The sequence below is a fragment of the Cryptomeria japonica genome, chromosome 5 (genome assembly GCF_030272615.1).
Source record: "Cryptomeria japonica chromosome 5, Sugi_1.0, whole genome shotgun sequence".
NCBI lineage: Eukaryota > Viridiplantae > Streptophyta > Pinopsida > Cupressales > Cupressaceae > Cryptomeria > Cryptomeria japonica.
In genome coordinates this window covers 828,697,493-828,715,234 of record NC_081409.1, presented here as the reverse complement: position 1 = coordinate 828,715,234, position 17,742 = coordinate 828,697,493, and the positions used below count along the sequence as shown (strand labels likewise).

The 17,742-nt window shown below is 36.9% G+C and overlaps 1 protein-coding gene across 1 annotated transcript in view; it reads left to right on the top strand.

Moving 5' to 3' along the window:
• Window positions 1-17,071, top strand: part of LOC131075460 (L-type lectin-domain containing receptor kinase IX.1-like) — a 17,099-nt gene extending 28 nt beyond the window's left edge. Inside the window, exons 1-4 of the mRNA XM_058012306.2 lie at window positions 1-119; window positions 15,077-15,635; window positions 15,801-16,690; window positions 16,751-17,071. The exon at window positions 1-119 is cut by the window's left edge and continues 28 nt beyond it. Coding sequence (XP_057868289.2) covers window positions 1-119; window positions 15,077-15,635; window positions 15,801-16,690; window positions 16,751-17,071 — 1,889 coding nt within the window. The remainder of the gene's footprint in view (window positions 120-15,076; window positions 15,636-15,800; window positions 16,691-16,750) is intronic.
• The last annotated feature ends 671 nt before the right edge of the window (window positions 17,072-17,742 follow it).

The following is a 17,742-nucleotide window of genomic DNA, read 5'->3' as shown; positions in this document are numbered from 1 at the left end:
TGGATTGGTGTGATATCAAGGATTCAAAGGACCCTCAGCATAGACCAAAGAAAGAAGGGGAGGCTATGGTAACCCCGGGAACTAACAGTCGCAGAAAAACCAATCCTCCAAGATGGGCGGCAAGCAAATTTAAATCCAGTAGTAGGAAAATGCAAGACCAAGAGACCCCCATCAGGAAGAAAACAAAACTGACCCAAGTCAAGTGGGTCCTAAGACAAGGACCACGAGATTAGGTTGGACATCCCCATCAATGTGGATAACAAGAAAGAGGGAACGGTGAATAAGGAGAATGAAGGTGATAAAAAGGGGGAGAAGGTGCTAGAAGACCTGATTTTTGAGGTCACTAGGGGCCAAGAGAACTACTGGAAGTGGGTGGATAAGGAAATTGGAACCCTAAAAGATTGGATTAAGGGAATTATTCAAACTTTCACAGAGTCCACTAGGCCTAGAAAAACTGAGAAGAACATGAGAATGATTCAAAAGATATCTCAGGATGTTGAAACTATGAAGATCTTCCACGAGCGTAGAATTGATAAGCTGGAAGAGTATGTGACTAACATCAAAGACAGCCTAAATAATCTCATGGAAATTAGTAGGGAGGCGATGACTAATACTTCTGAAGGTTTGGAGAAAATCAATGCCATGATGGATGACTATAGAATGAGACCCATAGCCAGTGATCCTCCCTTGGGGGAAAAAATAAAAAGAATTCTTTGGAGGGTGGCTAGAGTGCTGCTGGAGGGAAGACTAGTTTGGGTCCCTATACTAGGACCAAGAGTCGGAGCCTAGACCAGGGTACCTCCAAATTCATCATGGAGGATTTGGAGAAAATCTACAAGAAGATTATTCAGAAGATTACTGAATTAGTGCACTCACTCACTTGAGGGCCTTTTCCTGTCTTTTTTTGAGACTTTTCATTTTATTTTTTGGTGTTGAGTCTTTGGGGGGTTTATCCCCTGTTTCTCTTATGATTAATGTCTTTTAGGTTGTTGGCCTTGGTCTGTAAAATTTTGGGTTTTAGGTCCCTGTAAAACCTGTTTATCATTATCAAAAACATTTTACTAATTAGAAATAGAGATATACATATTCATAAAAAAGGTTGGGTGGATAAAAGATTACACCTTAGAGTCATACAGAGCACAACATCGAATAAAATAGAGCAACATAAAATAAAGATGCTAAGCGATGAGAGTAGCAGCTGAAGGGGAAGGAGGGTACTATACACTCAACTTTCACCATGCATCAATGGAATTTGAAGTAACATTAAGAGTATATCAATCCTCTTTTTTTGTCCTTTTTATATCTACATCTTTAGTTTGAACAAGAGAAACTATCAAGTCTAGGCAAAGTAACCACAAAGAAGAATCAAGAGTAGACAATCCAAAAGTATCTCCAGCTTATGGCCCTACCCCCAAGAAAGCCACTAGAAGGGGCACCATAATGGGGAGAAGAAGCGAAGTGTCATCGGGTAGGTAATGAAAAACTTCTATGACTAGGAGGTACAAAGGAGCTTGGGATTAAGAAGATGATGAGTGGCGAGTTGAGTGGCTTCTCCCTTTATACTAAGTGCAAAAAAGTGAATGACTAGGACTAGAGGGGAAAGTCAAAGGGACTTCGCAATAGTGTAGGGGGCATTACCCCAATGTTCAAGAAATAGCTTTAGAATAAAGTGGAACATTGTGATCTATAGTATAGTGAGTGAAAATATTAGAATTTCATTCTTTCCATATTGAAAAAAGAATGCGAATCTGATTATACTTGTGGGGAATGCAAGGCCAATCCCCAAAAGAACCATATGCTAGGAGAAATGTTTTGGTCTTAAAATGTGAAAGAAATCATGAATCTTATTCCAAAGCTATTGAGCTATTTGATAGAACCAAAACATGATATTTGGGAGATTACACTTTCCCATAGAATGGGCAACGATGGTCCAAAATAACCATATGGTGGATTCATGAACCCCTAGGAAAGCCTTGGAAAAAAATACACTAGGTAAGTGGGTGAGCTTAAGATCAACAATAGCCAGCCAAATATTAACAAACTTAAATTGCTAGATAGATATTGGTGACTGCTAATGTTGTCACTAGTTCAAATTGGGCACCATAGGATGGTTACAAGAAAGATAATGGTACCCAAGATGTGACTTTTGATTGCAAAAAGTTGTATTAGAACTCCACAACCAATCTTTCTACCAAGATTTGTTTGAACAAATCTCAATCTTGTGCAACATTTCAAGAAGAGTGGTCTCCATAATAGTGTCATATATCTCTTGATCTAGAAAAGAAAAATGAAATTGAGCCTTGAACTCATCTTATTACATGATACTTAGGGAAGTTCTAGAAAACAAATCCCAAAGGCTTTGGATGCCTTTTAAATGGAATTTTAAAACTTTAACCCATGGTAGACGAGCTAAAAGGAGACCTTTATTCTACAAAAGAGGAGATTACCAAATATTATGCTAGTTGATGGAAAGTTCATGCTAATGCTAGAGCCAACCCATCAAAGTCATGGCTTAATAATATCCCAAGCATGCTAGATGATTTTGGCAACAAAAGTGCCCTCGATAAGAATATCTTCATTCATGGGAAGAAGGGTTTGATACCCAATTCCCTTGTAGGTAGATTGATAAAAAAGATTGAAGAAGAAATGCAATGTTGCAAAATATTCTTCCAAGATTCATTCTTAGAAAAAAATTGATTGACCTATTTGACACAAAGAGCCAATCTTTGGTACTGTGTAGAAAGCAATACTAACCTACTAGACTCTTGAAGGAGGCAAATAATTTTCTAGGAAAATCAATGAAAACCCTTGTGCTCATAAGAGGAACACTAAAGGAAATCTCTAAGTAACTTATCAAGCTTCAAGTAAAAACATCTCAAATGAATCCAACAAGAAGAGTAATATACATGGGTAGCCACAAGAAGTTTCGAACAGACTTGAAAGTTACCTACCATGCAAAAAGGATTAGTAATCCAATAAGAAATTTTTTTCTATTGTGGCAAGAACTACATTCCAAAGGCCCACTAATAAAGCCAAAATAGTAAATGGAATTCCCAAGAATCTAATAAAATTCCACATGATCATTCTACTTCTAGCCAAAGCTAAGAAGAAAAGGTGGTGTAGGGAGAGTGGACTACTCATAACACTGGCTCTTTTTCCACTAAATGTTCAAACCAAAGGAAAGGAAAAAGTGATTCAAACACTTATGCACCTCCTTGATATTTTTCTCCTTGTTAATGAGAGAGAAAAGATTCATTGATGAAATAATTTTTGACCAATTCATTCGACGAATCAAGCAAGGAAATACCATAGACTACTTTATGATAAATAGAGCAAGCCAAAAAATACCCAAAACCTTTTCTAGAAAGAAAATACAAATAAGGAACAAGGAGACACCCTTTTTTAATAGTTTGGAAGAAGCTAAAGTCATGTAACTCATGACCGTTGATTATGATGCAAGAAGTGACATCTAAAAAAACATACTAATCATTTGAATGAATGCAAACCAAAATCCCAAAGCTTCGAGCATGGAAATAATGAAGGGCCATTCAATGCAATCATAGGCTTTGGCAAAATCAAATTTTCAAGAAAAAGGGCTTTCTGCTAAGAAATTTGAGCTTAGTCTAGGATTTCCCATACATTAATAATATTATCTATAATTAATTTGGATTTAATGAAGGCCTTTTTCTTAGGACATGCAATCTAAGAAAATAGATGGTGAACCTTTAGTCCTCCTTTGTAGGTTTTGTTTAGGATTTTAGCTAAGTTTTTTAGATCTTGTTGTTAAAAAGTTTCCAATCCTCTAATAAACTCATCTATACTTGAAATATAAAAAAATAGGTTTATAACTCATAAATTAACATGTGACATAAAATAAAATAATAGATACAAGTATTAAATAAAAATGATTTCAAAAAATTTTACACTATTGATAGGATTATGTACTTAAAATATGTACTAATTTTTTTATTTAAATTGTAAATAAACTCAAAATAAAGATTCTTATCTCACTTATTTCATTAATTTAATAATCAGCACGTTGAATGTTTCTAAATAATATAATTAAAATATTAATAATACATTTTTTGATAAATTAATGCTTTAGCATTTCATTTAATAAGGAGATAAAATATACATATTCACAAAACAAATAGATCAAACCCCAAATATCTAACACAAGAACGGAAATAACTTATTACATCATAAAATAAATAATTTATATAAATATAAAAAGTTAATACGATTGGTTATATTTGTTTAGGAATTGTATTTGGGTAAATGACTTTTTAAATATTTTTATTTTAAAGTTCTATGTCAGTCACCTTGCAATACGCAATAGATCCTGAGCGCTATTTTATTCTCTGGGTTAATATATTTGCAGTTGTCAGACGTAAACGTATTACTAACCCTAGTCATTATCTTTATTCATTTATCCAAATCAATGTCGCTGCTTCGAAGTTGTATAATGACTTCATTACAATATTTGAGACAAAATATGAAAAACCCAGATCTGCCCGACCGATTCAATGTATATAAACGATTCACGGCATCCCAAGATTCTTAAATTTGTTGATCACCAACCAAGCGGATCAATGATTCCATCACTAATAATAAAGGTAAGACCTCTTTTGCTCGTACGTGTCTATGTAATCTGCCGGGTCTGCCCGATCAAATAGATATATGAGATACAATTCATGGCATCCCAAGATTCTTAAATTTGTTGATCACCTTCCAAGTGGGTCAATAATTCCAGCTGTAATGATAAAGACAAGATCTCTTTTTCTTGTATGTGTCTATGGAATCTGCCGGATCTTTGCCCTCGCGATTCAATTAATGACATAAAATTCGTGGCATCAAAAAATAGGCCTTTGAACTAAGACATTAACCAGCTCCGTGTGCCATCTAACACCCCGCACTAATACATTTTGCCTAAAATTCTGTCGATACATTTTGCCTAAAATTTCGACGGAGGTTTCCAACAAAGAATGTATATTGTGATCAAATTTGATTTTTTTTTTTTAAAATGTTCGATTTCGTCAAAATTCGAACGACAATGCAAAATTTGGTTTTGACGGAGAAGGAATTGGCAATGACATTTTGGTTTTTTTAGAAAAAGTGTCCGCGTTCGTTGAAAATCCAACGATCACGTGCATTACTTCAAAAAAAAAAGAAAAGACCAAGTCATTTCATAAATCCCACGTCTTCGTCCGTCGACCTCTGCCATTACTTCCTCCCGCCTCTTCCTCCTGCCTCTACAAGGAACCAGCTGTGGAATGAAGTGGTGCTGGAGGAGCAGCTATACCGGGATACCAGGCGACGGGAAACTTTCCTGCAACTTCATTATGGTAGGAATTTTGTTATGTTTTTTATTTGTTTTTGTGTCTTGTTAGGATTTTTGTTAGGAATTTGTTATGTTTTTGTTTTTGTGTTTTGTTAGGATTTTTGTTAGGAATTTTGTTATGTTTTTGTTTTTGTGTTTTGTTAGGGTTCCCTAAGAGCCTCCCTCCCTTCAACTGAGTTGTCCAGAACCTAACTTACTCAACTGGGGGTGAACTACCTCCATCCTTTGGACTGGCTTCAATCCCTCTTCCCCGGGATGGAGCGAACAACTGTGGATCGATCCTCCGACCAGAAAAAAATCAGATGGAATAGATCTTATTCCACCATAGAATAGTAGGGGCATACAATAGTAGGGGCCCCGACATAACCCCTCTCTCCATTTATCATTGTTTTCGCAGACATGACTGTAGAAGCGACCAACCCTCTGACTTGCAGAAGATTTCGATGTTGAAGGCGACCAAGTCTAGAGATCTCTGCTATGAATTCCTTAACCCCATCATCTGTTTCTCTCGAAATACATTTCACTGCTACTTGGATTCTGTTTGTGGGAAGAACTCCTCTGTAGACTTGGCTAAAGCCTCCGGATCCCAAAAGTTATTCGTCTCTGAAGCCCTTGGTTGCAATATGTAGTTCTTTATACTTAAACCTGTGAGGCCAATACTCCTCTTCCCATTCTTCGATGATATCTCTGTACTGGTTTCTCTTCAACCGGCCAAGCGATGCTCCTACCACTATGAGGAGAATGAGGACGACGCAAGTTGTGTTTATGCCAGCTATAAGTCTGGTGTTTGAGCTCTTGGATTTCTTGTGCATAAAGGATGGAAGATTAGATGTATTCAGGGACTAGGCGGTTCCATTTGTAGTAAAGCTCCATGCTAGGATGCAATTCTCTTCATAAATGACTCCCGTAGTTGTAGAGAAACCAACGTACATTTCATCTTCGAGAATGCTGGACATGGATATAATTTTCATATATAACAGTGGTTTTTTGGGAGACACCGCACATTGAATGAAGGTTATCCTGGAATTTGAAGCAGTGAAGTTGAGCCTCCACCTAGAATGGGAAACCCCTACAAGGAGAGGTGTTATTTGTTCCTCACTACTTCCCTTCATCTGGCAGAGGCAACAAAGAAAGCAACCTCGGTGATAGATCCATCTCGTGATCTTGTGGGCAACTACTACTATAGTTGTCCTTCACTGCTCTATGCTCTGATATCTACTACTACTCAAATTGAGGTGAATATGTACAATTGAGGTGATATCCCTGTTGCAGAACCGTCAGAGCACTGTGTAGTGATCGAGTGCTATTTTTTGTTGGTGTTTTGGAAGGGAGCATAAGTATACCATTAGGAAGGTGGTATAAAATGGTGAAAGATGATAAGATAGGGAGGTAAGATAGGGAGGTAAGTGATGAAGGATGTAATGGTGAAAGAGTAAGTTAGGATATGTTAGGGGTTTAGAAGGTAGGAAAGTGAATGGGGGGAGATAAATTAAGGATGTGAAGGATGGAATGGGGTTAGGTAGGTGAAGTAAAAGTAAGTGTGTATGAGGTTAAGGTTTAGGATAGGATGTAGGAAAGTGGAGGAGGTTAAGATAGGGGATATGAAAGGTAGATGGAAGGTAATAATGATAGGAAGTGAGGTAAAGGTTATGAGGTGTGGGCTAGAAAATAGGGTGTAGGAAATGAAAGGAAGGGTCATATCACTTTGAGAGTTTTCACCAAGATGAGTAACCCGAGTATGGACCTCAAATCTTACAAGCCATGAGGATCCACTTGTAGTAGAGGAGCATATAGTTGCTTCTTGGGAGCTTATTAGGAGTTCATATTGAATTTGGGAAATACACATAGAAGAGATAGAATATTGATGAATACACATTACCTAGCCTCATCATGCATAAATACAAGAGGTATAGACTATAGCAAGGACATATCATGAGCCAAAGGATCATATTCGAGAGTTGCTTCATCTCCAATCCTCTAAATTTTTTAGATCCACAAATGTGGTTGAGGTTAAGTCTTGGTTACTTAGCTTGGACTTATGCTTTGGGTTGCATCTATATCTGAGCAACTTAAAGGCATAATTTTCAATGCAATTTTTGAGAGGACTTGATTCCACCTTGTGGTACTAGGAGGATAAAATGCACCAACTCACATTGGAAGCCCTCTCCAGATAACATTTTGGAGTGCTTCAAAGTGTGTTCTATTTCAAAATGTTTTTGACAGAGATGCATAGATGAGTTTCACAATTTACATAATAAGGTTTCATAGTGGCTCAACATGAGATTTAGTTTTTGGAGTTCTTGTAGTTTGTATATTACATTCAAGACAAGTTACTTGTCAATTATTTCATTATGGGGTGGAAAGCCCAAAATTTCAGTTTTCCTACACATGGCCAATCCAAATGACTTTAGGGTTGCTATGGCAAAGTCTCTTATGGAAAAGGAGGTACATGGGAGGACACAAGAGGCATGAGATAGGTTTGTAACCAGCTATGGAAAAGTCTCTCATTTTAGGTATGCGAGACTATAGGGCTATCAAGCTAGGCCTTCTATGACTCAACAACCTTTTAGGGGAGAATCTAGTGTTTTTAGTAATTAGGATCTTCTAATTATGGTGGGGCCTAGCCAACATAGGGTTATATGAGAGGCACATGTTATGTATATGTTAGTATCAGACAGAGAGTGCCCACAAGGTTTTAGAGTAGGTGGACACCATCCTAGGATGTCAAAGTAGATAGTTGATATGCGGGTCTTTACCCTCCCAACCACTCAACATATACCACCATGGGTCTTTACCCTCCCAAACACACAAAGGTCAAAGGAAGATTCACTACTGCAACACTCACTCTTTTGTGACAATCTCAAGCACTTAGCTAGGACAGTCACTCCTTTCGTGGCCATTCTTCTTCATATAACACTCTCTAACATTAATTATGATGATAGTGTACCTCCTTAAACCTTCCACCAACACCTAACTCAATACCAAACTCTTTCCCAATCTCGCTAATGGACTAATTAACTCAACTCACTATGAAATTGTGATGATCAATGCAAGGTTTAGGACAGTAGTAATTAGGATCTTCTAATTATTGTGGGGCCTAACCAACATAGGGTTATATGAGACAGGGGTAAGTTCAATAGTGATTTATCCTTCAATTCTTGATGAATGCTTGATTTCCTGTTCACTTGGAATTGAATTGATTTTATAATTAAGAAATGAACTGTTTGGTCAGATGCCTCAAAGAAATGTGGTCTAATGAAATGCTATGATTGTAGGATATGCACAAACAATGTTTGTTGAAATGGATTTACAAAATTCCAACGAAATATGATCAGTGGGTATAAAGTCGGACCCTACAACGGCCAGCAGCCTTTACCCTCTACAACCTTTGCCACCATTCTTCCAGTCTGTGCAAAAATGAGAGCTTGACAACATTCTTTCACTTTTAGCTAGCTAAATTTTTCAAGAATTTTATCTCTATATTTAATATTTCTTTTCTTGGAATCTATTAATTTTGAGATAACAGATCTTGCCTTCATGAATTGATCCTAGTTTATCCCTTTAACCCTAATTACTTTATTTAGAGTGTTTAGTTCCATTTTAATCCTTTCTTTTACAATTAAATAATATTAAAAAATTGTATTATTGTTCCAAATTTTGTGGATATTTAGGAGACACAAATAAAATATAAATGTAATCATTCCTTATTTTTGTAGGAGATATTAGAATGAGACTAATAGGAAGAGTAGTAAACATGAGTCACAATGAAAACTTTAGAGTAAATCTAAACATTATAAGGAAGATTAGCTTGGAAAAATAGAAGCATAACTTATTTTCCAATATGCAAGATTATTACTTGGGAAAGAATCTTGAAAGAGGATTGAAAAGATTCCTTGAGCTAACATTGTTTCACTTGTCCAAAATTATGAGGAAGGATTCATTAATGAAATGGTCATTAACAAGATGGAGAGAATAATAATTAGGAAGAGATAGATTTCACATGCTACTAGGTGACTGGATTGGAGAGAAACTAGTCATATCATTTAGCTTGGCCATGACATAGAGTCGTAGAATAGATGCCAACCTTGGTGAATGGAATGAAAATCCCAAACAATTAATGAATGGTGAGACAAGTAGAGGCATCTATAAATTTTGTTTTGAAAAAAAAAAAGAAAAAATGGGACTAAAACCAAGGGAAATGCACATGGGAAGGATAAAGGGTTATTTCTATGAATACTCATCCCACTCCATGCCTTCTTAGATATGAATAATATTTTTAAGGGAATTATGGATTTTAATGAATCCTATTTTCTCTCTAGTTTAATAATAAATTGAAATAAATGATAGATATGCAATGCAAAAACCTTGGTTATGGTTTTGAGTGATTTAGGACTACAAAATGTTTAGTAGACCACGCATCTTGGTACTTCTTAATTTTAGAAGCTCACTCCTCTAATGTTTGATAAGATAGATATGAATGATTGACCTTAAACTACATGTTTTTAAAGATGAAGGTGCATTCGGGGTTTAGATGATCTTCCATGACCAAGTCAACGGAAAGTGATATAAACCTATTTTAAAAATTATATTATCATTATACTCAAGCCATTTGGAAAATATAAAAAAATATATCCAATCTCTTAACTTTTTTTTCTCAAACCTAGCATTTTGTTTGCCCATGTGAGTGCTCCATTCCTAGAACTAATAAATAAAGAGTGTATTCATGTAGATAAATGAATTAAAATCAATTTGTGATAGTAAACATTCACATAGCATGTATAATTAATTTATTTATGATAGAATTTTAAATGTAGTAAATTATCTCCTAAAGGTGGGGCATTTAGGTCCATTTATGATGAAAATCAAAATAAATAGTTTGAAGATAATATTAGTTACCTAAAGGATATTCCACTTGATTATTTGGTATATCATAACTATTTTGACAAATTTTGAAACCATTAGAGGTACCTTTTGCTTCTGTAGATGAGGCATTCATTCATGTTGAAGTTGTGATAGCTTATTTGCCTCTTTATAGACAACAAATTATCTAGATGAATTATCATATATACTTGTAACCTCCATCCAAAACCACCTATTTCACTCTTCTTCCTTTGTGTACCTCTTTTATTCTTCCATTACCTCTTTGCTTACCTAAATTCAATCCAAAACATAGTTTCTTATGCCATTTGCTTTGTTCTACATAGTCAAACACGGGAACACTGTTTGAATGCAAATGCTAATGGTGATTGTCTTTTTAATGGAAATGGATGGGAAGGGACATCAAGGGAAGGAATGGGCCCACAACACACCTAAGCAGTCAAAGCTTAGTGTGTGTTGTTTAAGACTGCCCCTTAAGACATCATATTTGATTGGCTCTTCACTCCTAAGAGCTTCAAAAGTCTTTAATGACTTCATTGAGTCCTTTGGTCTTCCAAATGCACCTGCACCAACTTGAATTCTCCTTCAATGCTTGATTGCATGTTCACTTGGAATTGAATTGATTTTATAATTAAGAGATCACTTGAATTGTAGGTAGACCCCTTCAAATGACAGGGTAGGCTTCCTTTTATACCTAATATATGTCTTGAAAGCATCTTATCCTGATGGCTTCAAATTAAAGTACTTTCTCTTCTATTTGGTATTGGTGGAGCAGAGGTTGCATTGCATCATCCTAGGATACATATTTCCGTAGATACAACACAAGTTAACTGTATCCCAGGTCGATGCAAAGCAACCTCTGCTCCAGAGATCACCAGAAAATAGAGAAAGAACTTTAATTTTAATGCCATCAGGATGAAAGTCTTTAATCAAGATAGATAAATGGTATGCAACTGGATCTATTTGGAATGCATTACCCAAACACCGCAATCGATCAGTCACCTTTGAAAAGAAAGTGGTATGATGAAATATTTAGGCATAAAATAGATGAAATGCACTCCATACTACTGCTGCACAATATTTTGGTCGATGATATTTATTAAATAGTAAAGGAAGCTGTATGGAACAACCAAATTCTTATCATTATAAACAATGAATATTTTAAGATCCTTTTATGATGTGTAAGTTGAGAATATTTTATGAAAGGTCCCTAAATGAATATAGTTTAAACTAATTTTAATATACCTTGAAGTGTGCAATATGGAAGGTTTGTATTCTTACTCTCCTACCCATTTCTTAATTTAAAAGATGATATCTTTATTTAATATCTCCTCTATTAAATATCTTTATTAACTTGATTTCTCCTTCAGTTCTTGATGAATGCTTGATTGCCTGTTCACTTGGAATTGAATTGATTTTATAAATTAAGAGATCACTTGAATTGTAGGTAAACCCTTTCAAATGACAGGGTAGGCTTCCTTTTATACCTAATATATGTCTTGAAAGCATTTTATCCTGATGGCTTTAAATTAAAGTACTTTCTCTTCTATCTGGTATTGGTGGAGCACAGGTTACCTTGCATCGTCCTAGGATACATATTTCTGTAGATACAACACAAGTTAAATGTATCCCAGGTCGATGGAAAGCAACCTTTGCTCCAAAGATCACCAAAAAATAGAGAAATGACTTTAATTTAATGCCATTAGGATAAAAGGCTTTCAAGATAGATAAAATTTGAGTTTGATTGTTATCATTTACTTTGCCAAATTCTTCACACGTAACTTCTAAATCAATTTCCTACTCACAACAATTTTTTTAAGTCTCAAATATAGGGAAACAAAAGACTTCAAATAGAAAACTTGTTCATGCAACTAAATCCATTGACTAATCAGAAGAAAAAAATTAAGAAATGGTTTGATCATCTGAGAGATGTTGTAGACTTGCAACTCACCAGCTACTTAGTTTTTGTGGGTAAGAATTTTTTTTGTTTTGGTTATGGTTGTGGTGTTTATAGGGAGACATTTACAAATTTATATCTATTTTCACTATTTAATGGTTTATGGGTTTGTAATGGTAATTTAATGTTCTTTCACATTTTTGTATATATTGTTTATAATAGCCTATTATATTGATTTGTTCTATTATGGATAATGGTGTGGGTCAGACGGCTTTGCTGTCGATGCATGAAAGCATTGAACGAGTTCTACTTTTAAAAATTACATGAAACATTTTAAATTTATTTGATTAAGTGTTATTTGCAAAAAATGATTATCAATGATGTTTCCTTTCTCCAAGAATTATCTAGGATCTTTCCATCAGATAATATGTAACATCGAATGACTAAATCTTTTCTTTACAAATGCTTATTTTATTTAATTATTATCCGAGTGTGAATTAAAATTTATATCTGTACGGAAGTAGAACATACAAGATGAAGAGTCATGTGCAAGCAAATTTCCTAAAAGAAAGCAAGTAGGCATTATCTTGAATGACATGGAAACAAGCTCATCAGTTGCCTAGAAGAGAGCAATTGGAGAATGGCAGAGGAAAGTGTTTAAGGGTGATAAATAGATAGAGAGTATGCAATACAAACAAAAAATATCTGGAGTGTCTGATGTGACATCTCTAATTTATGTCCAGAGGGACTAACTGGTTTTGGAGTTCCTGCGAAACCTATTGAGCCACGCTTGGAGGAAATCAATGCATTCATGCAAGGAACACCTTTTTTCTATTATGAGAATGATGCTTTTGCGCCAAAGGATATTTGGAAGTCAATATCCAAAAATTTCTATAGTGTGGAACCAGAGTTGGCGAACTCGAAGTAATTTTCAGCTTTCAGAAGATCAAGAGGTTATGTACACAATCTCCCAATAGAAGGGCAATTTCAAGCATTACCTCTGCCCCCCATGACTATTCAGGAAGCACTTCCTCAGACAAAGGACTATTGGCCTCCATGGGATCAAAGAAAAAAATTGAAGCATAGACTCTAGATGATGTGGTGGTGTCATTCGTGAAGAACTCTGCACTATAATTGAAAATTCACAAGGGAAATTGCAAGATAGTGAAGAGAAATACAATCTTGAAAAGTGGGAAGAATGGATCTTGGTTTGGGTGGGGCCAAGTCAGGTGGCTCCTCGAGAGGTTGATGAGATAGAAATCATATTAGGATTTGAAAAAGATCACACTCATGGAACTTCGTGTGCGAGTGATCGATTGCGGTGTTTGGGTAATGCATTCCAAATAGATACAGTTGCATGCCATCAGGATAAGAGTCTTCAATCAAGACACTACCCATTTGGAATGCAACTGTATCTATTTGGAATGCATTACCCAAACACTGCAATCGATCACTCGCACACGAATTTCCACGAGTGTGATCTTTTTCAAATCCTAACATGATTTCTATCTCGTCAACCTCTAGAGGAGCCACCTGACTTGGCCCCACCCAAACCAAGATCCATTCTTCCCACTTTTCAAGATTGTATTTCTCTTCACTATCTTGCAGTTTCCCTTGTGAATTTCAATTACAGTGTAGAGTTTTTCACGAAGGACACCACCACATCGTCTAGAGTCTATGCTTCAATTTTTTTCTTTGATCCCATGGAGGCCAATGGTCCTCTGTTTGAGGAAGTGCTTCCGAAATAGTCATGAGGGGGAGAGGTAATGCTTGAAATCGCCCTTCTATTAGGAGATTGTGTACATAACCTCTTGGTCTTCTGAAAGCTGACAATTACTTCGATTCCGCCAACTCTGGTTCCACACTATAGAAATTTTTGGATATTGACTTCCAAATATCCTTCGGTGCAAAAGCATCATTCTCATAATAGAAAAAATGTGCTCCTTGCATGAACACATTGATTTCCTCCAAAGCGTAGCCCAATAGGTTTCACGGGAACTCCAAAACCAGTTAGTCCCTCCGGACGTAAATTAGAGACATCACATCAGACACTCCAGACATTGTTTGTTTGTATTGCATACTCTCTATCTATTTATCACCCTTTAACACTTTCCTCTGCTTTTCTCCAATTGCTCTCTTCTAGGCAACTGATGAGCTTGTTTCCATGTCATTCAAGGTAATGCCCGCTTGCTTTCTTTTAGGAAATTTGCTTGCACATGACTCTAAAGCTTATATGTTTTGCTTCCGTACAGATATAAATTTTAATTCACGCTCATTAAATAATTAAATAAAATAAACATTTGTAAAGAAAAGATTTAGTCATTCGATGTTACATATTATTCGACGGAAAGATCCTAGACAATTCTTGGAGATAGGAAACATCATTGATAATCATTTTTTGCAAATAATGCTGAATCAAATAAATAATAAATGTTTAATGCAATTTTTTAAAATAGAACTTGTTCAATGCTTTCATTCACCGACGGCAAAGCCGTTTGACCCACATCATCTCTCGCTGTTGGATTTCCGACAACAACTAATGAAACGCCCGACAAGGATGCTGTATATCCGACGTCACTTCCATGTCGGACGGTCGTCGAGGAGCAATCATAACATCCATCGGATTTCCGATGGAAATCTGACGATATTTGTGGTGAGGGGTGCAAATATAGCCGCTGTCATATGAGTTCATTACATCGTCGAACGACCGACGCAAATGGCATCGTTGGGTAGCCCGACGACGAGTTTTCAATGGTAAATTTTGTCGGAAGTCCGACATTTGGTCGTCGCAAATCCAACAATTAGCTGTCGGAAATTAGGCCCAAATGTACTAGTGCCGCAATCCAGAGAATGGTCGAGCTCTGTCATGCTCGTTCTTCCCTCCTCTTCTTCTCCTGTGTTGCTGCTTCTCTTCTTTTAATATCACATGCAGGAAACCTTAGCTTCGCATTCCCTCCCAGATAATCGAAAATGATGCCTACTTTCAAGGAGACAAGGTCATACAACTGACCAGGAATGAAGCAACAGGGAACCTACAGAGTAGCTTAGGTTGGGTGGCTCACAATAAATCGGTTCCGCTTTGGGACAGCTCCTCTCGATCTCTGGCCAACTTCTCTAGTCATTTTCAATTCGTTATCGGCAAGGGCAATGGTAATCAAAGCATTTCTTGGGACGGACTCTCTTTCTTCTTGGCGCCTTTCGACTTGGAACAGCCCTTGAACGTTGCGGGAGGAGGTCTCGGCTTGGTTAACGACAAAACTTCTACTGGATCATCCTATCAGATAGTTGCTGTGGAATTTGACACTTATCAGAATCTTTGGGATCCTGATGAAAATCATGTGGGTGTCGACGTCAGTAGTGTTTATTCAAAGAAAAACGTTTCGCTGAGGAACATGGCTGCAAATTCCAATCTTTGTGATGCAAATCTCAAGAATGGAAATCAATGGGACGCGTGGGTGGATTATGATGGCGGGGCTATGAGGCTGCAATTGTTTCTCTTCTGTAACCCTAATGGAACAAGTATTTATAAACCTCCATCGCCAATCTTATTTTATGATATAGATCTGCGCGACTATCTTCCAGTAAACATCAAGGTTGGCCTCTCCGCTTCAACAGGAACTTCCTCATAGACACACACTGTGAACGCTTGGGATTTCTCTTGTCAATATTCCTGGGAATTATCAGCTGTTCTACCTCCAACCAGCGCTCCTAATGAAAATAACTCTTCTTTTGCAAATCCCAGAAACAGAAACAAAAGCAAGATTTATCTCCGTGTCATTTTGATAGTAGTCATCTGCAGCGCTCTTGTCATCTGCTGTTTCATATTCATCGGCTGGCGGCGGTATTTCAGAAAAACCAAATCTGGTGGTAACGCAAGTGAGGAGAGCGATGTGGAGCTGGACATATGGTTTTCTCAGGGCCCGCGAAAGTTCTCTTATACGGAGCTCTGTACTGCGACGCGGAATTTCAGCGATAGTGGAAAGCTTGGGCAAGGAGGCTTCGGTGGTGTGTACAGGGGCATCCTGCCTGGCACAAACGAAGCGGTGGCTGTGAAGAAAGTATCCCAAGGATCGAGTCAAGGAAGAAAAGAGTATATTTCCGAGGTTACTATAATCAGTAGGCTGAGACACCGTAATCTTGTGCAGCTTTTAGGATGGTGCCATCGAAAGGGCGATTTGCTCCTGGTTTACGAATACCTGCCTAATGGTAGTCTGGATAATTATATCTATCATGGGGAACCGAAGGGTTTTCTGGATTGGGGCCGAAGGTATAGTATTGCCTGTGACGTAGCCTCTGCAATTGTTTATCTCCATGAGGAATGGGACCAACTTGTTGTCCACCGAGACGTAAAGGCAAGTAACGTAATGTTGGATTCGAATTTTAATGCCAAGCTGGGGGATTTTGGTCTGGCAAGACTGGTGGAGCGTAATCATGCAGCTTCTCATACAACTGTGGTGGCGGGCACTCTTGGGTATTTAGCTCCTGAGTGTGTAATGACAGGGAAGGCCAGTCCAGAGGCGGACGTGTTCAGGTTTGGGGCTGTGGCTCTGGAAATTGCCTGCGGAAGGCGGCCCGTCGACCGCTCTCTAAAAGAAAATAATTATTGAGTGGTAGAATGGGTTTGGGATTTATAGGGACGCGGAGAGATTTTATGTGCTGCGGATGAGAAACTGGGCGGAAAGTTTAACGAGAAGGAAATGGAGAGGGTGTTGATGGTGGGATTGCTGTGTTCTCACCCTGACCCAGCGTCAAGGCCCAAAATGAGAGAGGTTACAAAGATATTGAAAGGGGAAGTTGAATTGCCATTTGTTCCTCTTGATTTGCCCGTCGCTGTGTACAACCAGCGCCTTCGTCCTGATATCATCTCAAGCTCGTCGGTTTTCACGTCTTCAACGTGTTCAAGCCGTCTGGATAAAATGTCGGCGTCTCCATTGTTTGTCTCCGATCCTCGCTAGTTTGTCTGAATGCCAGAACAAATGGTCTTCCTCCTCCTTAATGTCTCCATTTTTGAATTCCAGATTCCCAGAGATTTCTAAACGAAATACGATCCTGCTTGATCCATGTACTCGAACAAAATTGGCATGTTTTAGTAACCCCACGATTTTAATTTAGACAAATGATCTTAGAGACTAAAACATTTAATAAAATATTCAAAATTAATAAATAAAATAAAGTTATTTAGTTAGAGAACATGATAAATAAGTAACAATGAATGTTTAAGATGTAAATTGTTTTGTTTTAAAATTAATTTTTATTAAAAAAAATATAAACCTATTATCTACATAATTGTAAGATTTTTTGTATGCCTTCACAATTAAAAATATAATGTATTTAGGTGGATATAATCTCTTTAATTATATATATTACTCACCATAAGTTTGTATTACATTTGTACACTTATTTCCACATTAAAAAGCTTGGTTGTGGATGAAAATCTATAATTAATAATATAAGTATTCCCCCTTAGTTAAAATTATTAAAGATAGCAAATCAATTACTTTTGAAAATGATTGAATATAGCAAATGATCTTGCAAGGGATGCACAATATTATGATGCAAACAAATAATATAGCAATGAATGATTTATTTATGCTCCAATAATTGTGCAAGGTGTTAACTCAAGATC